At 37.1% G+C, this 17897-nt stretch overlaps 1 protein-coding gene across 3 annotated transcripts in view; it reads left to right on the top strand.

Annotated features, from left to right (window-relative positions):
- Positions 1–17897, top strand: part of SORCS1 (sortilin related VPS10 domain containing receptor 1) — a 711184-nt gene that overhangs the window by 528254 nt on the left and 165033 nt on the right. For all 3 annotated transcript variants that reach the window (XM_069098910.1, XM_069098911.1, XM_069098909.1), the window contains exons 7-8: positions 11366–11484; positions 13893–13982. In XM_069098910.1, coding sequence (XP_068955011.1) covers positions 11366–11484; positions 13893–13982 — 209 coding nt within the window. The remainder of the gene's footprint in view (positions 1–11365; positions 11485–13892; positions 13983–17897) is intronic.

Here is a 17897-nt window from a genome sequence, read left to right as displayed (position 1 = left end):
CCAGGCAGAATTATTGCTGAGCTCAATGTCCTTTGAAATCAGTGTTTCTTGCAGGTTGCTGTTGTGACAGAAATGCTGCTTTTACTTGTACTCTCTGTCTGCCTAGGGAGGTGTGCTGAAAAGAGCAATCTTGGATATAATCCATCATAGGCAGTATTATTAGAAGATTTTGATCATATTTATTGGAAGTGACATTCACTATTGGGCCCGGTGTTTATCCAGAGGCAAACTGACAAATGAGAACTGTAAAAATGCCCTGTTCTCTGGGTCAGGGGGAAAAAAAAAGGAAGAAAGAAATCTGATTTGAAAATGTGTGAGACAGAAGTATATGCACATATGTGAACGTTCAATGCTTTTAGTCATAGCTAAATGTCTATGCAAATGTAAGCATATATGTAGATTCCAAGAACCCTAGTTCATAGCTGGGCCTTCATCATTTCTTCCCTTGATTATTTTAAATGCTACCTCTCCAATGAGGAATCCAGTGGATATGTAAGTGTTTGAGCCGTGGTGCCAATTATTGCTGGGGAATCATAGGAGACAATTAGTCATTCCCATATACTTTTACTTGAGTTGAATAATCTTCCCTAAACTTCCCCTGCTGCTAATCTCTTTCACTTGCTGAGATTCATTGGACCAACCCTTCAAAGGGGAAGTTTATACCCTGTGGTTTTATTGCCACTTAACATTGGAAGTCCTTAATCAAAAAAAACATTGCTTGAAATAAACCCCAAGCTGGAATTTCACAAACCAGTTTTAATGAAAGAAGCTGCTCCCTACCCTTCCTCACATCTCCATGTTTACAAGGGGGTGAATTCAGGAAGTGTCACTCAGTTCCCTCACCTGTTCAACCTGTTTCCCATCTTCCATGGTATGCATGTGCCCCTTCATTTGTACGGGAACAGAATTACCAAAGGAATGAGGAGATGTAATAGTTATCTCAGTTCTCCTACTTTTCCCATTCATTTAGTTTGGAGTTCTCAAAAAGTTTCTTTATTTTGTCAAACTTCTATGGCTCCAGAACCATTTTTATATGCTTCAGTCAGCCAACAGAGATTTATTAAAGGCTTGCTGTGTGTTAAGCCCCAGGATAAAATACAAGCAAAGAGAAAGATAGGCCTGGTACTTGAAGGGGCTTCCCTTTCAATGGGGATGGGGAGTATGTGTGGGGGGGACAGTTCATAAATGGGACCTCAAAAAGGGGGAGGAAAAAAAGAGAATAAAGTACCAGAATGGGATCATAGTAGTGAAGTCCAGAGAGTGAATCAGAAGCAGATCTAGGAGAAGAATGTCTGGCCCTTCTTCAAAAGGATGTACCAGGAGTAAAAAAAGGGGGAGCACAGGGCAGAGAGATGTTCTAGGGTGAGAACATCTTCAGGATTATCTCAGCAAAGAGTGATATTTCTCTTTAGAGTTATTCCATTTCACAATGAGAACAATACACTATCTCACCTTAACTTCCCCATCCCCCCAATTCCTACCCCAATACCTTCACAAAAATTAAATACAGGCATTTAGATGTCTATAGAGAATTTCTTTGCAAGGATTATGATTATACCATTCAATACTGATTGAGGGATGGGGAAAAGGCATTAAGAGGGGTAAATATTGTTGGGATTTGAGACTGACAAGTCCTGGAAAGAAATGAGATTCTATTATTTTAGAGATGTTTTTATTTTTCTCCAGTTATTTTGTAAATATGAATCTCCTTTCCTACATAGACTGAACTTCTTGAGATAAGGGACTGAGTCCCAGGAGTCTTTCCCACCTGCTGTATCTACCTGTTCCCTAGTCCATTTCTATACTGAGCACTATCCCATTCCTTTAATAATAAATAATCATAATAGTTAAAATGTTTATTACATTAATTTAAGGTTTCCAAAGTTCTTTATGGACATTATCATATTTCATCCTCACAACAACCTTGAGAAATTGGTGGATTTATTATCCCCATTTTACAGATGAGGAAACAGAGGCAGAGGTTGTATCAAGTAAATTATAAAGTACTTAATATCAAGGTCCTAAGACTTATGGGTCTTATTATCTCCACACCATCTAGCATAAGGTCAGGCATATAGTACATGTTCATTAAAAGCTTATGTTCTTATTGATTAACAGAAGTCTTGTGTTCCTTAAGCCTTTAAGCATGGTTCATAGTGGGTATCTCCTAGTTAACTTTATTGCTTTCCATTATTGTTATATAAATAGTTTAAAAACTTGTCTAGTATATAGCATTATTATTATCTCCCCCTTCTAAATACTGTACACCCACAAAATACTTTCATTTTTCTCCTCTTACTCTATGTTTATCCCTGCTTAATTTCTTCATCAATAGTATTTGTTAATAATATTTAATCCAATCATTCTTTTGACTGGGTTGTGACTGAGTCATTGTATGGACATTCAGATTCCCTGGGTACAAGTAGAGAGGTCAGAGAAGGCAATGGCTTCCTATTTCTTTTTCAACGTTACCCTGATTGAGGCAGGTTAGAATCACAGATATTTCATGTTGTGACTTAGTAAGTAGTCATCCAGTCTAAACCATACCTAAAATATAATCCATCCTATATAATATGCCCAATGTGTTGTGATATTATCCTTTGCTTGAATATATAAGGTAGAAAGAAAACCTCTTCCTGTCCTGATTAGTGAGACTTCACTAGATCTAGATGGCCCAGTGTAGCAGCAAGCACCCCAGTGTCCCTAGGGTGGCTGCCAACACAGGTTCTTAGATCTGCTTTGTTTAAAGGAAAGCAACTCAAAATGGGCTAACAAGCTTACTTTAATCAGTCAAATATGTATCGTTTACCTAGTTCATGGGAAAAAGGTCAGCACCCTGAACTTCAGAGTATACAGACAGAATTATCAAGACAGAGAAACAGATCAAGTAGACAGATTTCCAAACTGTCCAACCATTACATCCATACCAAATCAACATCTGGGTTTTTCAAAGTGGGGGTGGGGGGTGGGAGCTCTCAACAACGGCTTCCCAGAGTCTCATCTGATCAAATCACAGAACACTTCTCAAAGTGAGCCCCAAAACAAAGCCTCAAATCAGGGTTCATGTAGCATTCTCCTGGCTCAGAGAATGTAACAACCTTCTAGACCCACTGGCCAATCAAAAAGTATCTACTGAAAAACAAGCCTCCCACCCCAGGCTCCAGGTGCACTTTAGCCTAGGGGCAGGGAAGATCTTAAAAATGTACATTTCCATTGCACCCAGTACCTTATTGTTCTGCTCACAATCCTGGTGACTTCATTCACCAAAACATCCCATCCTGACCATTACTCTCCTATACTTGTTACTTCCACATTTAGAGGGGAAGTTCTGTATGCCTAGTGCCTGCTCAGGAACTTAGTAAGCATTAAGTACTTACTGGCACTCTGCTAAGCACTGTGGACACAAGATATGTTCAAAAAAATGTCCCTGCTCTCAAGGAGATTACAGTCTAATGGAGGTGTGAAATGTGACACACTTAAGTACAGCAAAAATAAATAGAAGATGAAGTAAAAATAATCAACTGAAGATATTAGCCTTAAGGGGGATGGGAAATGTCTTTTTAATCTGTACAACTACTCTATCATTTTCTCCTTACTGGGACAACACTTGCCTCAATCTCTACAATGAGAAAAGTACAAATCAATAACAAATATTTACTATACTTAATCTTTTTTTTTAAATAGTCTTATAGAAGGTGGGATTTTAACTAAGATTTAAAGGAAGCAGGGAAATTCTAGAGATAGAGATGAGGAGGGAAAGAATTACAAACATAAAAGATAACCGATGAAAATTCATGTAATTCCATGCATGGCAAATAGTAAGTGCTTAATAAATGCTTTTATTTATTCATTCTTTCAGTTATTCATTTATCTCCTAATGTGCCCATCTCATTTAATTGGTAGGAAATTCTTTTCTGTCTTGAAGCTAAAATTTGCTACTCTGCAACTTCTATCACTCAGAGTCCTATCCTCCAGGGCAAAACAGGAAAAGTCTAATCTCCCTTCCATGTGATGACCCTTCAAATACTTGGAGAGATTAATTTTGCCCTACTCAGACCATCCAGACTTTTCCATCTATTCTACCTTCTCTTTTCCAGGCTGACCATCTCCAGGTTCTTCAAACAATTCTTTCATGGTCATATCTTCCTGGATCTGGAAGGGACAGTGGGTAATAATAAAATTCCTGATCTGGAAGAATTTTAAGGTTTAGTGCTGTGACAGGACTAATGTGGAAATTTGTTTTACATTATTGCACATATATAACCTATATCAGACTTTTTGCTGTCTTGTGGAGAGGGGGAAGGGAAGGAGAAAAATTTGGAATTAAAAATCTTTCAAAAAATGAATGTTGAAAATTGTCTTTACATGTAATTGGAAAAGATAAAATACTATTAAATTCAGGAGAAAAGATTTAGTGCTGGAAGGCATCACAAAGATCATTTATTCCAACATCTAATTTTAGAGAGGGAGAAACTGAGGACCAGAGAGGTTAATTCACTTCATCAAGGTCACATGAGTAGATTAAAACCTTAGCCTTCTGATTATTGGGAAAGATTTGTTTACAAGCCTCATTGGATGTTCCCAAGACGTAAAACCACCTCTTCCTTCCTTACTCCCCAACACATACGTTTTATATCTAGGTTATGGAGGGAGTAGATAGAATAGTTCTCACTCTTTGACAATGAATTCTCCAGTTTCTGGTGATTTGACCCAGCAGTGTGGAATGGAAAACTGCATAAGCAAAATTTCCAATTCAACTACTCTATCATTCTCACTTTTCTGGGCTTCCATGTGCCCATCTTTACAATGGGGGGGAAACAGCTTGGTAAAAATCAATAGCAAAGTATTTACCACACTTATCCTTTATTAATATAGATTGTGCTTACATGGCTGGTCCTTGGAAAAATTGCAAATTTGTCAAGTTTTCTTTGGTATCCTCAGATTTTTAATTTTCACTCCCTTGCATAGCCTTCTCCTATGTGCTTTCCCCACCCACTTAGGAATTCTCTGCCCTCATTTTCTTGTTCTACCTTCTCTATCCCCTCTAGTAACAAACTGTTCTCTAATATCATCCAATAGCACCTTAGGGCCATGTGCACTTCCTGCCTCAAATGGGGCAAATTGATATTTGCATTTCCAGTCTAAAGTCTAACTGGAATTAAAACTTTATGATCTGTTAAGAGAATTTCCAATATAAATAATCATACTGGGGAGGAATTAGATGGGAGGGGCACCCTTGGGTCCATTTATAATCACACAATGCTATTCTGTCTTTGAAGACACTTGTGACTTTATCTTATACTGAAGAGGACTCAATTTCCTCATCTGTAAAATGAAGGTAGGGGAATAGATATAAAATCTCTAAGGTTCACACCCAGAAATAACTGGCCGTGTAACCTTGAGCAAGTTACTTAACCCTGATTGCTTTAAAAAAAAACTCTAAGGTCCCTTCCAACTTGAATGATCAATTAATTTGTATGAATCTTAAAGTATATATATATATATATAATTAGGGCCAAGAAAGATAGCTGTTTTATGCTTCTCCCTTGTCAGGCATTGGATACCAACTTGTCCAGCACTTCCATGTGCAAATAAATACCTTGCCAAAGGGGGAAAAATCATGATGCCCCTGACATGTAAACAGAATCAGAGAACCTATTCCTCCCTGCCACATATCTAATCAATTGCAATATCTTGTCAATTTTACCTCCACAATAGCTGCTGCATATGCCGCTTTCTCTACTCACAGCCATCACTATAGCTCAGGACTTTATCCCTGCCTGCCTAGACTACTGTGATGCCCTTTTAATAGAGTGTCTTCCAGCCATTGAAGACCAGGGAGTCATGCTGCTCACCAGCCACTTCAGACACATGCAAACATACATCTTGCACACACATATACACACGTATACATTAAGCATGTGCACAAACACATGTGTATGTATACTATATAGAGATATGTGTGTATAAACAAAGTAGTATGCTGTTAAATATTTAACAACCAGGTCACATGTACAATGCACACTTTCATTTGCATTAACATGTTCTTCATGACTTTCTTAAATCCGAACAATAAATAAAATCATAATTCAAGCCTCAATTTATATCATTTGCCAATTTATTAGGAATAAATGTTTAAAATAGAAATTTAACCAATGGGTTGCATGAGATGGTATGAGATGACTCCAGCAAACCACTGGGTCTGTTGTTTGTACATATGTAAATATAAAATATGCGTGTATGTGTGTGTGTATTTTCTCTCTCTCCATCTGCCTGTTTCTGGTTTTTCCTTTCCCTTTCTATCTCTTCCTATCTCGCTTTTAAACATGAAATTTAAATTGAAAATATTTATTATAATTACTGTAAATTAGGAAGTAAGCTTAATTAGCAGTGACTAACATGCAGAAGTGGCTACATTTTAAAATGTTTATTTTTATATAGTATATATGTATGAATGTATGTATGTATATATGTAGATGTGTGTGTTGTCTGTGTATACATACATCTATACACCAAGTATAAAACTGAAGAAATTCTGGAACTTATGTTCTTATGCAGTGATTTATCTATCTTTCTTTCTATGTATCTATCTAACTATCTATCTATATTTTATTTAAAGCATAGAAGTTTGGTAAATGAACCCACTCTTAAGTTTTTAATGCTTCTCTGTGTTCAAAGTTAGTATGACTAGGAATATTCTTATTCAAAAGAAATATTTTACAACAATAACAACCAAAATGAGATTTTTCCATCAAGCATACAATTTTATATCTGGAAGAGACCATGAGACTCATTTACATCCGATTTTATCATCTTATAGACAAAGAAATAGGCACCAAAAGGGGAAGGTCCATGCACAGAGTCACAGAGCTAGTTTGTGGCAAAATTGGGACTAGAATCTTAACCAGGATTTCTCACACCTGGAATAGATTCATTTGAGTCTTGAACTGGAGTCTGAGGAGAATGGACAGTCACTTATTAGATGTGGTCCCTCTGGGTGAAGTCCCACTCAGTGATATTCTAGTAAATGTTTAAGAACTGACTCTCTGAAAACAAAAACTTATTTACCTTTCACACACTGTTAAGTTAAATCTACATAATTAAAATTTTTTGCCGTTGCTTTTTTGAGCTTAAACAATCAACCAGATAATAAATCTAGCTTTGGATTTTGGGGTTTACCAATTTCCCAAGTGTATCTTCACCCTGAAAATTTATCAGTTGGACTTATAGAGAACTGGTTTGACTCAGCTCCTGCACACACCAGCACCTACTGCAATGGTACAGGAAATGTGCAGGTCAGGAGAGGTATGCCATGAAAATGGGATCCTGGCTCAAGGGAAGAGGCAATCTGAAACCGAGTGAGGGAGCCAGGATTGAAATAGTATACCAGAAAATAAATTGATCCTGAAATCATCTATCCTTAGTGCCTTTGAACACAACCCAAGTTACCCTTTTTTTTTTTGCCTTACTACTCTGGTCAGGCCAAATTCCAGGCTTCTGACTCTTTTGTTCAGTGTACCTCTCTGATTGTACCAAAGTGGTTTCCCTTTCTAGTTTTCAAGGCAATTTTGGCATCTTTGGGGATATTTTGAAAAAAAAAATAGAAAAACTACAAAAAACAATAAAAAACACATTTTCCCTCTAACATTTCTTTTCCAAAAAGAAGAAGGGAAAATACGTTAGAGCAGTCTCTTGAAATTCTTAAGGAGATTGAGTTGGATCATTGGTTATTGGGGAGCCAGAATTGACTTGACTTTATTTTGCCCCCTTCCTAGATATGCAGCAAAGTTTCTTTAAGGGGAACTGGTTATTACATTATTCAAAGCAGCAGCTGTTGTAGAGGGTGAGAATGCTTGAAAAGAGAAGCATAATGTCCTAATTACCTATGGCAAGGAAAACATCTGTGCAGGAAAAGTAATGAAATTAATTCTGAAGCTTAGCAGTTGCATATATTAATTGACGTTAATTAATGCCAAATTACAAGACACTTCCTATGGAATCACAGCATATATCCACAGGAATTGAATATGGAAAGAGTTCATCACACTTAATGCTATTATGATGAGCCCCAAGGGAAATAAGAGTGATTGGTCTCTCATTATGAAGTACGGCCAATTACTTTGTATTTCCATTAGGAGGAGAAGGGAACCAAATTGGGAACAGTTTACCATGGGGCAGCTGTTGAGCTATTCCCTAAGAATCAATCATTTCCCCTCCAACTTCACATTGAGTGAGAAGTGGATATGGGGCTCAAGCCTTGGGCCTTTCTTACAAGAGCGGCTGGAGGAAATCCCACATTCCACAACAAGAAGCAGTCATTTCAGGGAACCCAATTTTGGGGACAGGTAAATGGTTTTAACCAGTCCCACAAGTAATTATTAAGTAACTGCCAATACAAAGTGTTGTGCTTGTTAAGAATACAGAAACAAGAAATGAGAACTCCTCAACCACAGGTAGCTTAGATACTTGGGGGAAGAAGGACAGAGAACATGGACATAAGGAGGAAGGCTGCCACATATATTCAGGTTAAGGAAATAGAAGAGCATCTGAAGAAGAAAGGACACTAACAACGAGGGATATGAGGAAAATCTTTGTAAATCTGATGGCCCCAGAAAAAGGAAACCTCCAAAAAGGAAGCTAAGGATTCCAATAAATTTTTCTTTAAAAAAAATTTCCCAATTACATATTAAAACAATTTTTTAACATTTTAAAAAAGTTTTGTGTTCCAGATTCTATACCTACTTCTGTCCCTTCTTGCCCTCTCCTTCCTGAGATGGTAAGGGACTACTCTGTGTTCTAAAACATAAATAAAGAGGGACTACATCCCAAGCATGAGGAAAATTAGCCATTTTGCATGGAAATCTTCGTGAAATGTGCTCTACCCTTTCTTACCTTCTCATCCAGCGTTTATGATAAATAAGTTCCTTTACCTTGATTTCTTAGGATCATTATGGATGTTTAAATCCTGACTTAGATATTGACTGTAAGACTTTGGTCAAGTCACTTAATTTGTCTGGACCTCAGTTTCCTCATTTCTAAAATGAGAGGACTGAAGTCAGTGGATGAATTCTAAGGTCGCTCATAGCTTTAAATATATAAACTTATATTAAATTCTCGTATAGAAAAGCAACATGTTGCAGTGTAAAGAGGTTTGAAGTCAGTAGGATGTTGGTTTAGTTCCTAACTCTGACTCTTAGTACCTGTGTGGCCCTAGGCAAATTATTTAACTCCCATTATCCCTAATTTTCTTCATCTGTAAATGAGGGGAAATAATTTATCTAAGCTAGATCATGGAAGTGCTATTATTCATTTTAGAGTCCTCTAGGTCTCCTGAGGGATATAAACCTATTTCCCCCTAATTAAAAACCAAAATGTAGTACTTTTTGAGTTACTTGGTTGACTTTTTATAGTAGTTCTAAGTCTTTATCCCAAGTTAGCCAGTCAAATGTCACTTCTCAGTGCTTTCATTTTGCCTCTTTTAGCTTGGCCCCTTACTCCCTTCCAATTTGCTTCTTCTAATCTACAGTGGATTTATTTACCAACTGATAAGCAATTTAGCAAGAACTAATCTAATTTAAGAGGAATTATAGTCTGATTTGGCACTTGATGTATTTATCTGTGACAAAGGTACATGAACTTTGTGAAACCTATTTCCATTGCTGAGATTTTTTTTTTTTCTTTGTTACTGATTTTCAGCTGGGCTCCAGATGGGTGTCATTGAGGAGGTGGAGCTGGGAGTCATAAAAGAGAAAATTGTACAAATAATCAGGCAAGAATCATTTCAAAGACAGGCATATTTAACACAGATTGACCATTAAATTGCATTTAGGGATGCTTTTTGAAAGAACCAGGTAGTTTCCAGTAGAAAAGTTGATTGGTATGATTCAATTCAATTAAAAAAAATAATTTCTAGTTACCCTGTGTGTGCATAGCATTCTCCTGGCCTCTGGAGATGAAAGACAAATGAAGAACAGTCAGTGCTATAAAAATTTAGAAGAGGAAAAAAATCATTTGCCACTAAGGAGATCAGCAAAGAAGTCTTGAAGGTTACTTACTTCACAGAGCTTAAAGTCTGAAATTGGGGACCTTGGAGAATGGATAGGATCATCACAGGCCAGAGTATACTTAGAAAACTGGATAAAACAGTACAGTCAAGTTTGGTTCAGTTCATAAGGTTTGTAGGCATTTCGGCAAAAGAGTATCATTGGGTGTTGAGTCTTAAACTGGGTTCCATAAAAAAATAAATAAATATACTTTTGGTAAATAGAGGAGAAATTTTGGGCCCTGACTTGAGAACAAGAAGGAAAAAGGAATATTTTACTGTGACTGTTTAAATCAGATTATTCCTTCCCCTTTCCCCTCCCCTCCCCTCCCCTTTCTCCACCCTGGGCTTGTGAATAAGTGAGGAGAAAAGGGACGGATGAGACACACAAGCTTTCTGTGGAGATGCAACTGCAGAAATGTCTTTCAGAAGCTTCTTATTGGTTGGATAGAATATATGGGCATGTTTCCCCCTAGTGGCTGACTTCTAGAGTGCAAGTGCCCATTCAGTGGCAATGTTCTTGGAAAAGTTTTGCAAGTGGAATTTGAAAGGAAATCTAAAGTAAATTCTTTTGTAAAATTGAAGGCTCCCTTGGTGATGTGAATTGCTACCCACTCCTTCTGTTTTAAAAGTTTGGAATTTCATACAGTTTGAAGTGGAGTACATCATTATATGACACATCTTAGTTAAAGGCACTTCAGAAAGCAAGGGGTATATGGAATGAAGGGAGGGATTGCAGTACTGCCCTGGTGAGGGTTTCCTGATGTCTTATTTAATGGAACTGTCAAAGGAAAGTGTCCTCATTTTGGCTGTACCTGACACTGAAGGTAGAATTTCGAGTGAGTTTCAGAATCTTAGTTTGCTCGTTTTCAGAATGTGGGCAGTGTTCTTGAAGGTCCCCTTTCCACCTCTTCTTCCCTTTCTGTTATAGAGAGGAAAAATGGTGTCAACAATCCTTCATTGTGGAAAGTGTGACGGTGATCTAACAATCATGCAGGGGCTTTTTTCCCCCACCATGTTCAATTAGTAGTGAAACAAAGCATGAAAAAGAGACATATTTGTGGAAGGAAGCTGAAATAACCAAAAGCTGATCATTTCTCTACTCTCTTCTTTCTTTTTTTCCCCCCTCCCTCTCTCCTATCACCTCAAGGAGGAAATACTTTTGCTCAAGAACTGTGACAATCTAACAGGGGGGAAAATAATAAAAGTAATGAGCTGTAGGTACATTCTTGATGAGAAAAGAAACCAGGAAATGAATAGCTGTTGGTCCTTGTTGTGATATTTTTTTCTTTTTCTTTTTGTTCATTCCTTCTTTCCTTCCAGATTCACAATACTTAACCTGCCGAATGCAGAACTGCACAGAAGGCAACAGAAATAAACCTTTCCCTGGCTACATTGACCCCGATTCTCTGATTGTTCAGGATGATTACGTTTTTGTTCAGGTGTGTAGCATCCACTTCTATTGACTGGTTTCCAAGATTTTTTTCCCCCACATAGTCCCTTTCTCATGTGTCCCTTTACCCCTTTGCCACACTGAAAGATTTTTTTAAAAAAGGCTTGTGATTTTCAATAAAAGGGACAGAGTTTAGTATGTCAGTTTCCAAATCATCAGAATACTAATTAGCTTTTTCTGACTATGCCTGTAAGACCTTATCACTATGAGGTCATAGGGGTGCTTCTCATAGGATCAGGAATAGACATGGGGATGATCTGAATCTCCAATCAACCTCCTCATCCTGTATTCCATTGCCAGTTCCCTATTATCATTGAGCTGGGCAGATATGTCAGTCTCTTGCTATCAGGACAGCTGCAGACCAATCAGGCTTTCTTCTTTAAAAAAAAAAAGGTATTAGGTAAAAAAACAGAGACTGAGCAGAGGTTATAAAACAGCTAGAGGTGGTAGAAGGGTAGATAGAGACATAGAGAAAGAATGTAATCAACCATTATTGTCATGCACTGACTATTATTCGGATATGGAGCATTTAGATGAGATGTTTTAAGGCAGGTTTCTCACCTCAGAGAACAGTTTTTGAAGTTAGGGTTTCATTTGGAAGGCTACCTGAATCAAAGAGCAAAGGAGGCCACTTAGCAAATTTTTACTTATTGCTGTGTGAAACATTCATTGGGAGGGGAATTGTTAGAAATGTTTGGACTGTAGATTAAAAATAACCCAGCAATGTTTCCTGTGCTTAATTAATAAAGGAGGCCTTTAACTGAAAAAAAAAAAATTCAGAGTACTTACTCACTAATCCAACATGCATTTAAGTGCCTACCATGAGTAAGGCACTGTGTTAAATATAGGGAAAACAGAGCTGATTATTTTTTTTAATTAAAAAAATAGACCTTTCCTTAAGTTTACATTCAAGTGGTAATGACATCTTGTTACTGAAATTTATGAAACTCACATTTCAAAGCATATTAATTAAGAAAGAAGACATGAGGAATGTACATCAGTGGCTTTGACACATGTCATGCTCTTATTTTCTAGCTTGATACACCTATATATGTTTATTTCTCTACCTTCTTGTCTCATACATTTTCTAGATAAATGTGTACCTAGTTCACTTCTATCTCAAACTGACCATGTTACCTTGATATACAGCAACAGGTAGTTAATTTTAAAAGTTCATTTCCACACTCTCTTGCCACCTTAGCAACATTTTATTTTATGTTTTTGCATTTTCTAGTAATTCCTTCAAAGCCTCTGATATTACGTGCCCATTAAAATCAATTCTGCCATTTTGAATTTCTACCTTTTCACTCAAATTGGAGTCAAGGCAATCAGTAACACCAACTTGTCATCTCATTACAGTTGTAAATTACCACCTGTCTTATCACTAACCTACTATAAAAATACAATATCTTGGAACCACTGATGTTTAAACAGATAGAGATGAGAGAAAAAAAAAGTGTTTGGAAATGGGAAAGAACAGTGGTGGGACAGTTGGCCATGAGTCACTAGGTGCTCACATAGAAAAGAGACAGCTATTCTATCCCTTTGTGTTCTTTGATTTAATAGTATGATCTTTTATCTTGTAGGTTTACTTCTGATGTTTCTAGTTTGGGTGGATCTGTAATTAACATGACATATAACCCGATAGATTAGCAAACCATTTATTAATCTGTTGCTAAATATGGGGCACTGACCCTGTGTATTGAAGATACAAAGAAAAAAAAAGACATGCATCTGTCCTCAGGGAACTTATATTCTCTTGGGAAAATAAAACAAATAGAATGATGAGTAAATATAAGATAATTTGAGGAGGGAGAGAGTACTAACAACTTGCAGGATCAGGAAAGGCTAGCAATAGGTGATGGCACCTGTGCTGAGCCTTAAAGGAAGGTCATTTTTTGGATTTCCTTTTTTCTTCAGGGTAGCTACTCTTATAAAGTTATGAGGACCAGAATCCCCCAGAAAAAGAAAGAAGACCTGAGTGCTTTGGGTCCCGGCTCTGTCAATGCTAGATTTGAGCCACTGCCTTCTTAAGTAGCAGCGGGAGTCTGGTCTTTTGTTTGTGCTTGTTCAAGTCAGACATCTAAGTCTCTAGTTGACTTCGAGTCAATTATATCATAAACCCATATCTTATATCAAGGTGAGAGAGTTTATTGAGGCTGTTCACTTGGAAGACATGTTGAAAGTTGAAGAATGTGATTTTTGACCAGAGATACATATTTGACCCTAATGGACACACATATGGTATATCTTATTTTTTACCTTAGCTCCCCAAAGACTGTGCATGAAGACCTTCGCATCATTGTATTGGTGGTTCCTTTCTTGCCTCTACTTATTCACTGAACACAAGTAATATTAATAAATGTTTTTGTTATAATCTTTCTATTTGTGTCTCAGTTGACCTCAGGAGGACGACCACATTACTACGTATCTTACCGTAGGAATGCATTTGCACAGATGAAGCTACCCAAGTATGCCCTGCCTAAGGTACAGTTGGATAATCTTCCTTACATTTTTCCCTTTCAGCTTCTTACAGACATCCCATTTGGCCTCTGTCTATTTATTTTTCAATCTTATCGAACTATATTAATATTCAAACTGGAAGGGACTGAAGGGATCATAGACTTGCAAAAAAAATATCCCAGGGAAGGAGCTCATATATCATCTAGTACATTTTAAAATTTTACATGTGATGAAATTGAGGCATCAAGAAATTAACTAATTCACTTAAGTTCATAAAATAAACTAGTATAAGAAGTGGAACTAGAATTAGGGGCTCCTTTTCCTAGGCCTCTGTTGTTTCTGCTAAACCACACTGCCTTGCTGAGCTTTAGAGATTATTTTATTCAGCTCCTTAAAGTTATATATGTTGCACCTGGGGAACCCTGCCCATTGCACATTTTGTGTCCTCAGAAAAACTACCTTAGGTGCAAAGTAATCTATGATTATATATTTACACAAAAACCTCAGCTCATAGGCCTTCATTAATATGATTAGATTTAATAGTCATCCAGAGAACACAGTTCAAAGCAAAGTTATTAAATGAAAGAGCATAGTTTAAAAAATAGCAATGGAATATTATCCCAAAGAACACAGGCAATACTCTCCCACAAATATATATGCTATCATTGAGAAGACAGATAAACATGGAGATCACATGTAAAGTCACACATATAGGGAGCATATGTGACCTGGGAACATTCATAAAAGGGCAACGCATGCCACTAATAATGCAATAATCATTGTTTTCTAGTGATGTTATGGTACTGCTTGCTCTGGGCCTCCACACGGCTATTCATTATTTCTGGACCTGTACCTGGGCAGAACAACATAAATGCTTTTCTCCCTGTAAGACATGATATTACCAATTTTTCCTGACATGTTCTCTCTCTCTGTTTCCTTCTGTATCTCTCTTCTACTCTTGATTTCTGTCTTCTATTTTCTTCTCTCTTCTTCTCCCTCTTGATTTCTCTCCTTCTCCCTCTTGATTTCTTTCCTTCTGTTTTTTTTCTTTTCTTTCCCTCCATTTTCTTTTCTCTTCTCCTTCTCTTCTTTCATTCCTCTCCCTCTTGGGTATGCTGCTCAACTGATCTCCTGAGCATTATTCCCAGATACCCATTGTTGTTCAAAATCTCTTTAGGTCTACCTACTAGCTATCTAAACACCCCTTTCCATTCTATTAGTATGTAGTGACTAGAAAGCCTCTCCCTAATAAGTGTAGTCTGATAGATAGCTCTTGAGTCATACCAAAAGATTATAATTTACCACTTATCTAGCAAAAGTGAAGAGTGTCCTCAGACTAGAATGAAAGCTTTTCTTCTAAAATCTGTGTCTGGGATTGAATATTGAAGTAATTTTTTTCCCCTAGACAATTTGATTAAGAGCAAGAAATATCCAAGGTCCTCTCTAGCTTGGAAAATAGATGAATTTGATCTCAAAATAAAATGTAAATGAAAGAGACACCATTCATCTGGTTTACACTTCTGTCTTTATTGTATATATCTATCAGCAGCAATAACCCCCACTTTTTTGATTGCATTTTGGCCAGAGTAAAACCATTGTCTTCTTACTTAGGTGAAAGAACCAAAGTCAAGAGAATGGAAATGACTTGTTCAAGGTTATACAAGGAGCAAATATTAGAGTCAGGACAAGAAGACAAGTTTTCTGATTCCTAGGTTAGCTCTCATGGAACTCTGAGTAGATATCTCCTGAATCCATACAGTAAGTCTTATTGCAAATAGTGGTCAAAAACTAGCTCTCTATCACTCTACCTCTTCAAAAATCTGCTTTTATACTCTGTTAAGGTATTAGCACCACCTAGTGGAGGGCATACTGACCTAAGAGATCAAAACCCTGAATTTAAAATCCCAAGTTTATTAGTAGTGAATTGTAGGCCCGAAATAAATTTTCTTTTACATGGGGATATAGAGTTTAGAGTTGGAAGAAACTTTAGGTATAATCTTTTTCAGTGCCTTCTTTTTTTTACATATGAGAAAATTTAAACCCAGAGAGGTTAAATAGTTTATCAAATTTCACACAAATAAGAAGTAACAGAGTCAGAATTTGAACTTGTGTGCTCTGATTCAAAATCTAGTGATCTCCGCGTTGTAATGACTGTAACATGTTGCCTCTCTTTTGGCTTGCTTATTCCTCGGGAGCTCATATATTTGGGTTGGCATGTATGTGGGGTAGAGGAAAAAAAACATACATTTATAAGGGTAAATATGAGAGATCTGAAATCTTTGGAGGAGAAGATCAAGATAAAAAAGAAAAGAAAAAGACTCCTTGCATTTGATCTCTTTATTGGATCAGTCATTTTGAGGCAATGTAACCTAGTGGATTAAGAACAAGATTTGGAATCAGTAAAAATTTGAGTTTGAATTTTACTTCAGAAGTTGACTAACTGTGACTTTGGAAAAATAACTTAATAAATTCTCCCAAGCGTCAGTTTCCTTACTTGTGAAATGCAGATAATAACATTACTTCTTGAGGTTATTGGGAAGATTAAATGAGTTTGTGTGTAAAAGATAACTTTGTAAACCTTAAAGTGTTATATAAATATATGTTATATGAAGTTGTAATGATACTTGCTATTTTCCCAGGTCCTTTCAATGGTCAGTTTCCAACAGCCAACCCCAGAGCAATTGATGCTTGAAAATTTAGCATGTAGGGGATCCTTAAAGAAGGGCAGAATGATCTCCTGCTCTTCCAGGAGAACTAGTGATGGAAATGACCATATTCTTGAATAAAATTCTCCCACTTTCCCTTCTGTCAATAAAGCAAAAGATAGGAAACCATAAGCTATAACTTCAAGGGAATCAAACCCCAAAACTTTGCTCTCTGGAAAATTCAGAGAGCGGCTATGTCAACACATAGTCTACTCCTAGGACCTCTGACTCATTTGTAGTTCTGTCAGACAATCATCTACCACCCTGCTGGCCCCTTTCTTTATCTTGCCCTTCTGTGTTCCTTACACTTGCACACATTCATCTCCTCTTATGAAGAGAAGAATGCCTAATAGGAAGAGAACCCAAACAGAAACCAAGAGACCTAATTCTTTATTAACTAATTGTGTGAGGGGCGGCCAGGTAGCACAGCGAGTAAGATCACCGGCTCCAGTGTCGGGATGACCTGGGGATCAAATCTGGGCTCAGATACTCAGCACCCACCCAGAAACACCTGGCCATGTAACCTTGAGCAAGTTACTTAATCCCGATTGCTTTAAAAAAAAAAAAAAAACTAATTGTGTGACCTAATATGTCATATCACCTCTTTATGTCTCAGTTTTGATACACTGGAAAAGAGGGATGGGTTTAGACTCAAAGGACCTAGGTTCCAATTCCATCTCTGTCATTTAGGATCTCAGTTACTTAATCTTTAAAATGAGAGGCATTACTCTAGATTATGTTTGAGGTCCCTTTCAGTTTTTAAGCTATGAGACTACAATAGCATTTATATTTTAACCAGTTCCTGAGATTATAGAATCGGGTAAGAATGTGTAGAAGCTTTGAGGGATGTTAAAAGCATTGCAAAATGTCAGACATGTTCTAACTGCCATTCCAGCACTATTTCCTATATGCTAACCTAGACCTGTGAACACTTGGGGATTCTTTCATAAGAAATGCACAAACAAAAAAAAACAAAGCCAGACGTGTATTCATTGGTGTCATAGGAAATGTCCCACCTGCCCTGAGTAGCATAAGAAGCGTGGTTTGAAATAGATTTTTGAAATTTAAAGAAACCTCTTCCCCATTACTCAGTGATTTTAGAATGGGTACTTTGCAGTTGCCCAAGTTCAGCTATCACTCTGATCACTAAAGTCCTGTGATTCCCAATGGGTGGCAAATGGACAATTTGGACCAAAAGAATTGCCTTTGAAACACTGGCACTCATCTCTCTCCT

The sequence above is a fragment of the Petaurus breviceps genome, unplaced genomic scaffold, assembly GCF_028583685.1.
Source record: "Petaurus breviceps papuanus isolate PSGF00001 unplaced genomic scaffold, PetGlider_PUasm1.0 37, whole genome shotgun sequence".
Taxonomy (NCBI): domain Eukaryota; kingdom Metazoa; phylum Chordata; class Mammalia; order Diprotodontia; family Petauridae; genus Petaurus; species Petaurus breviceps.
This window is presented reverse-complemented; position numbering and strand designations above follow the sequence as displayed.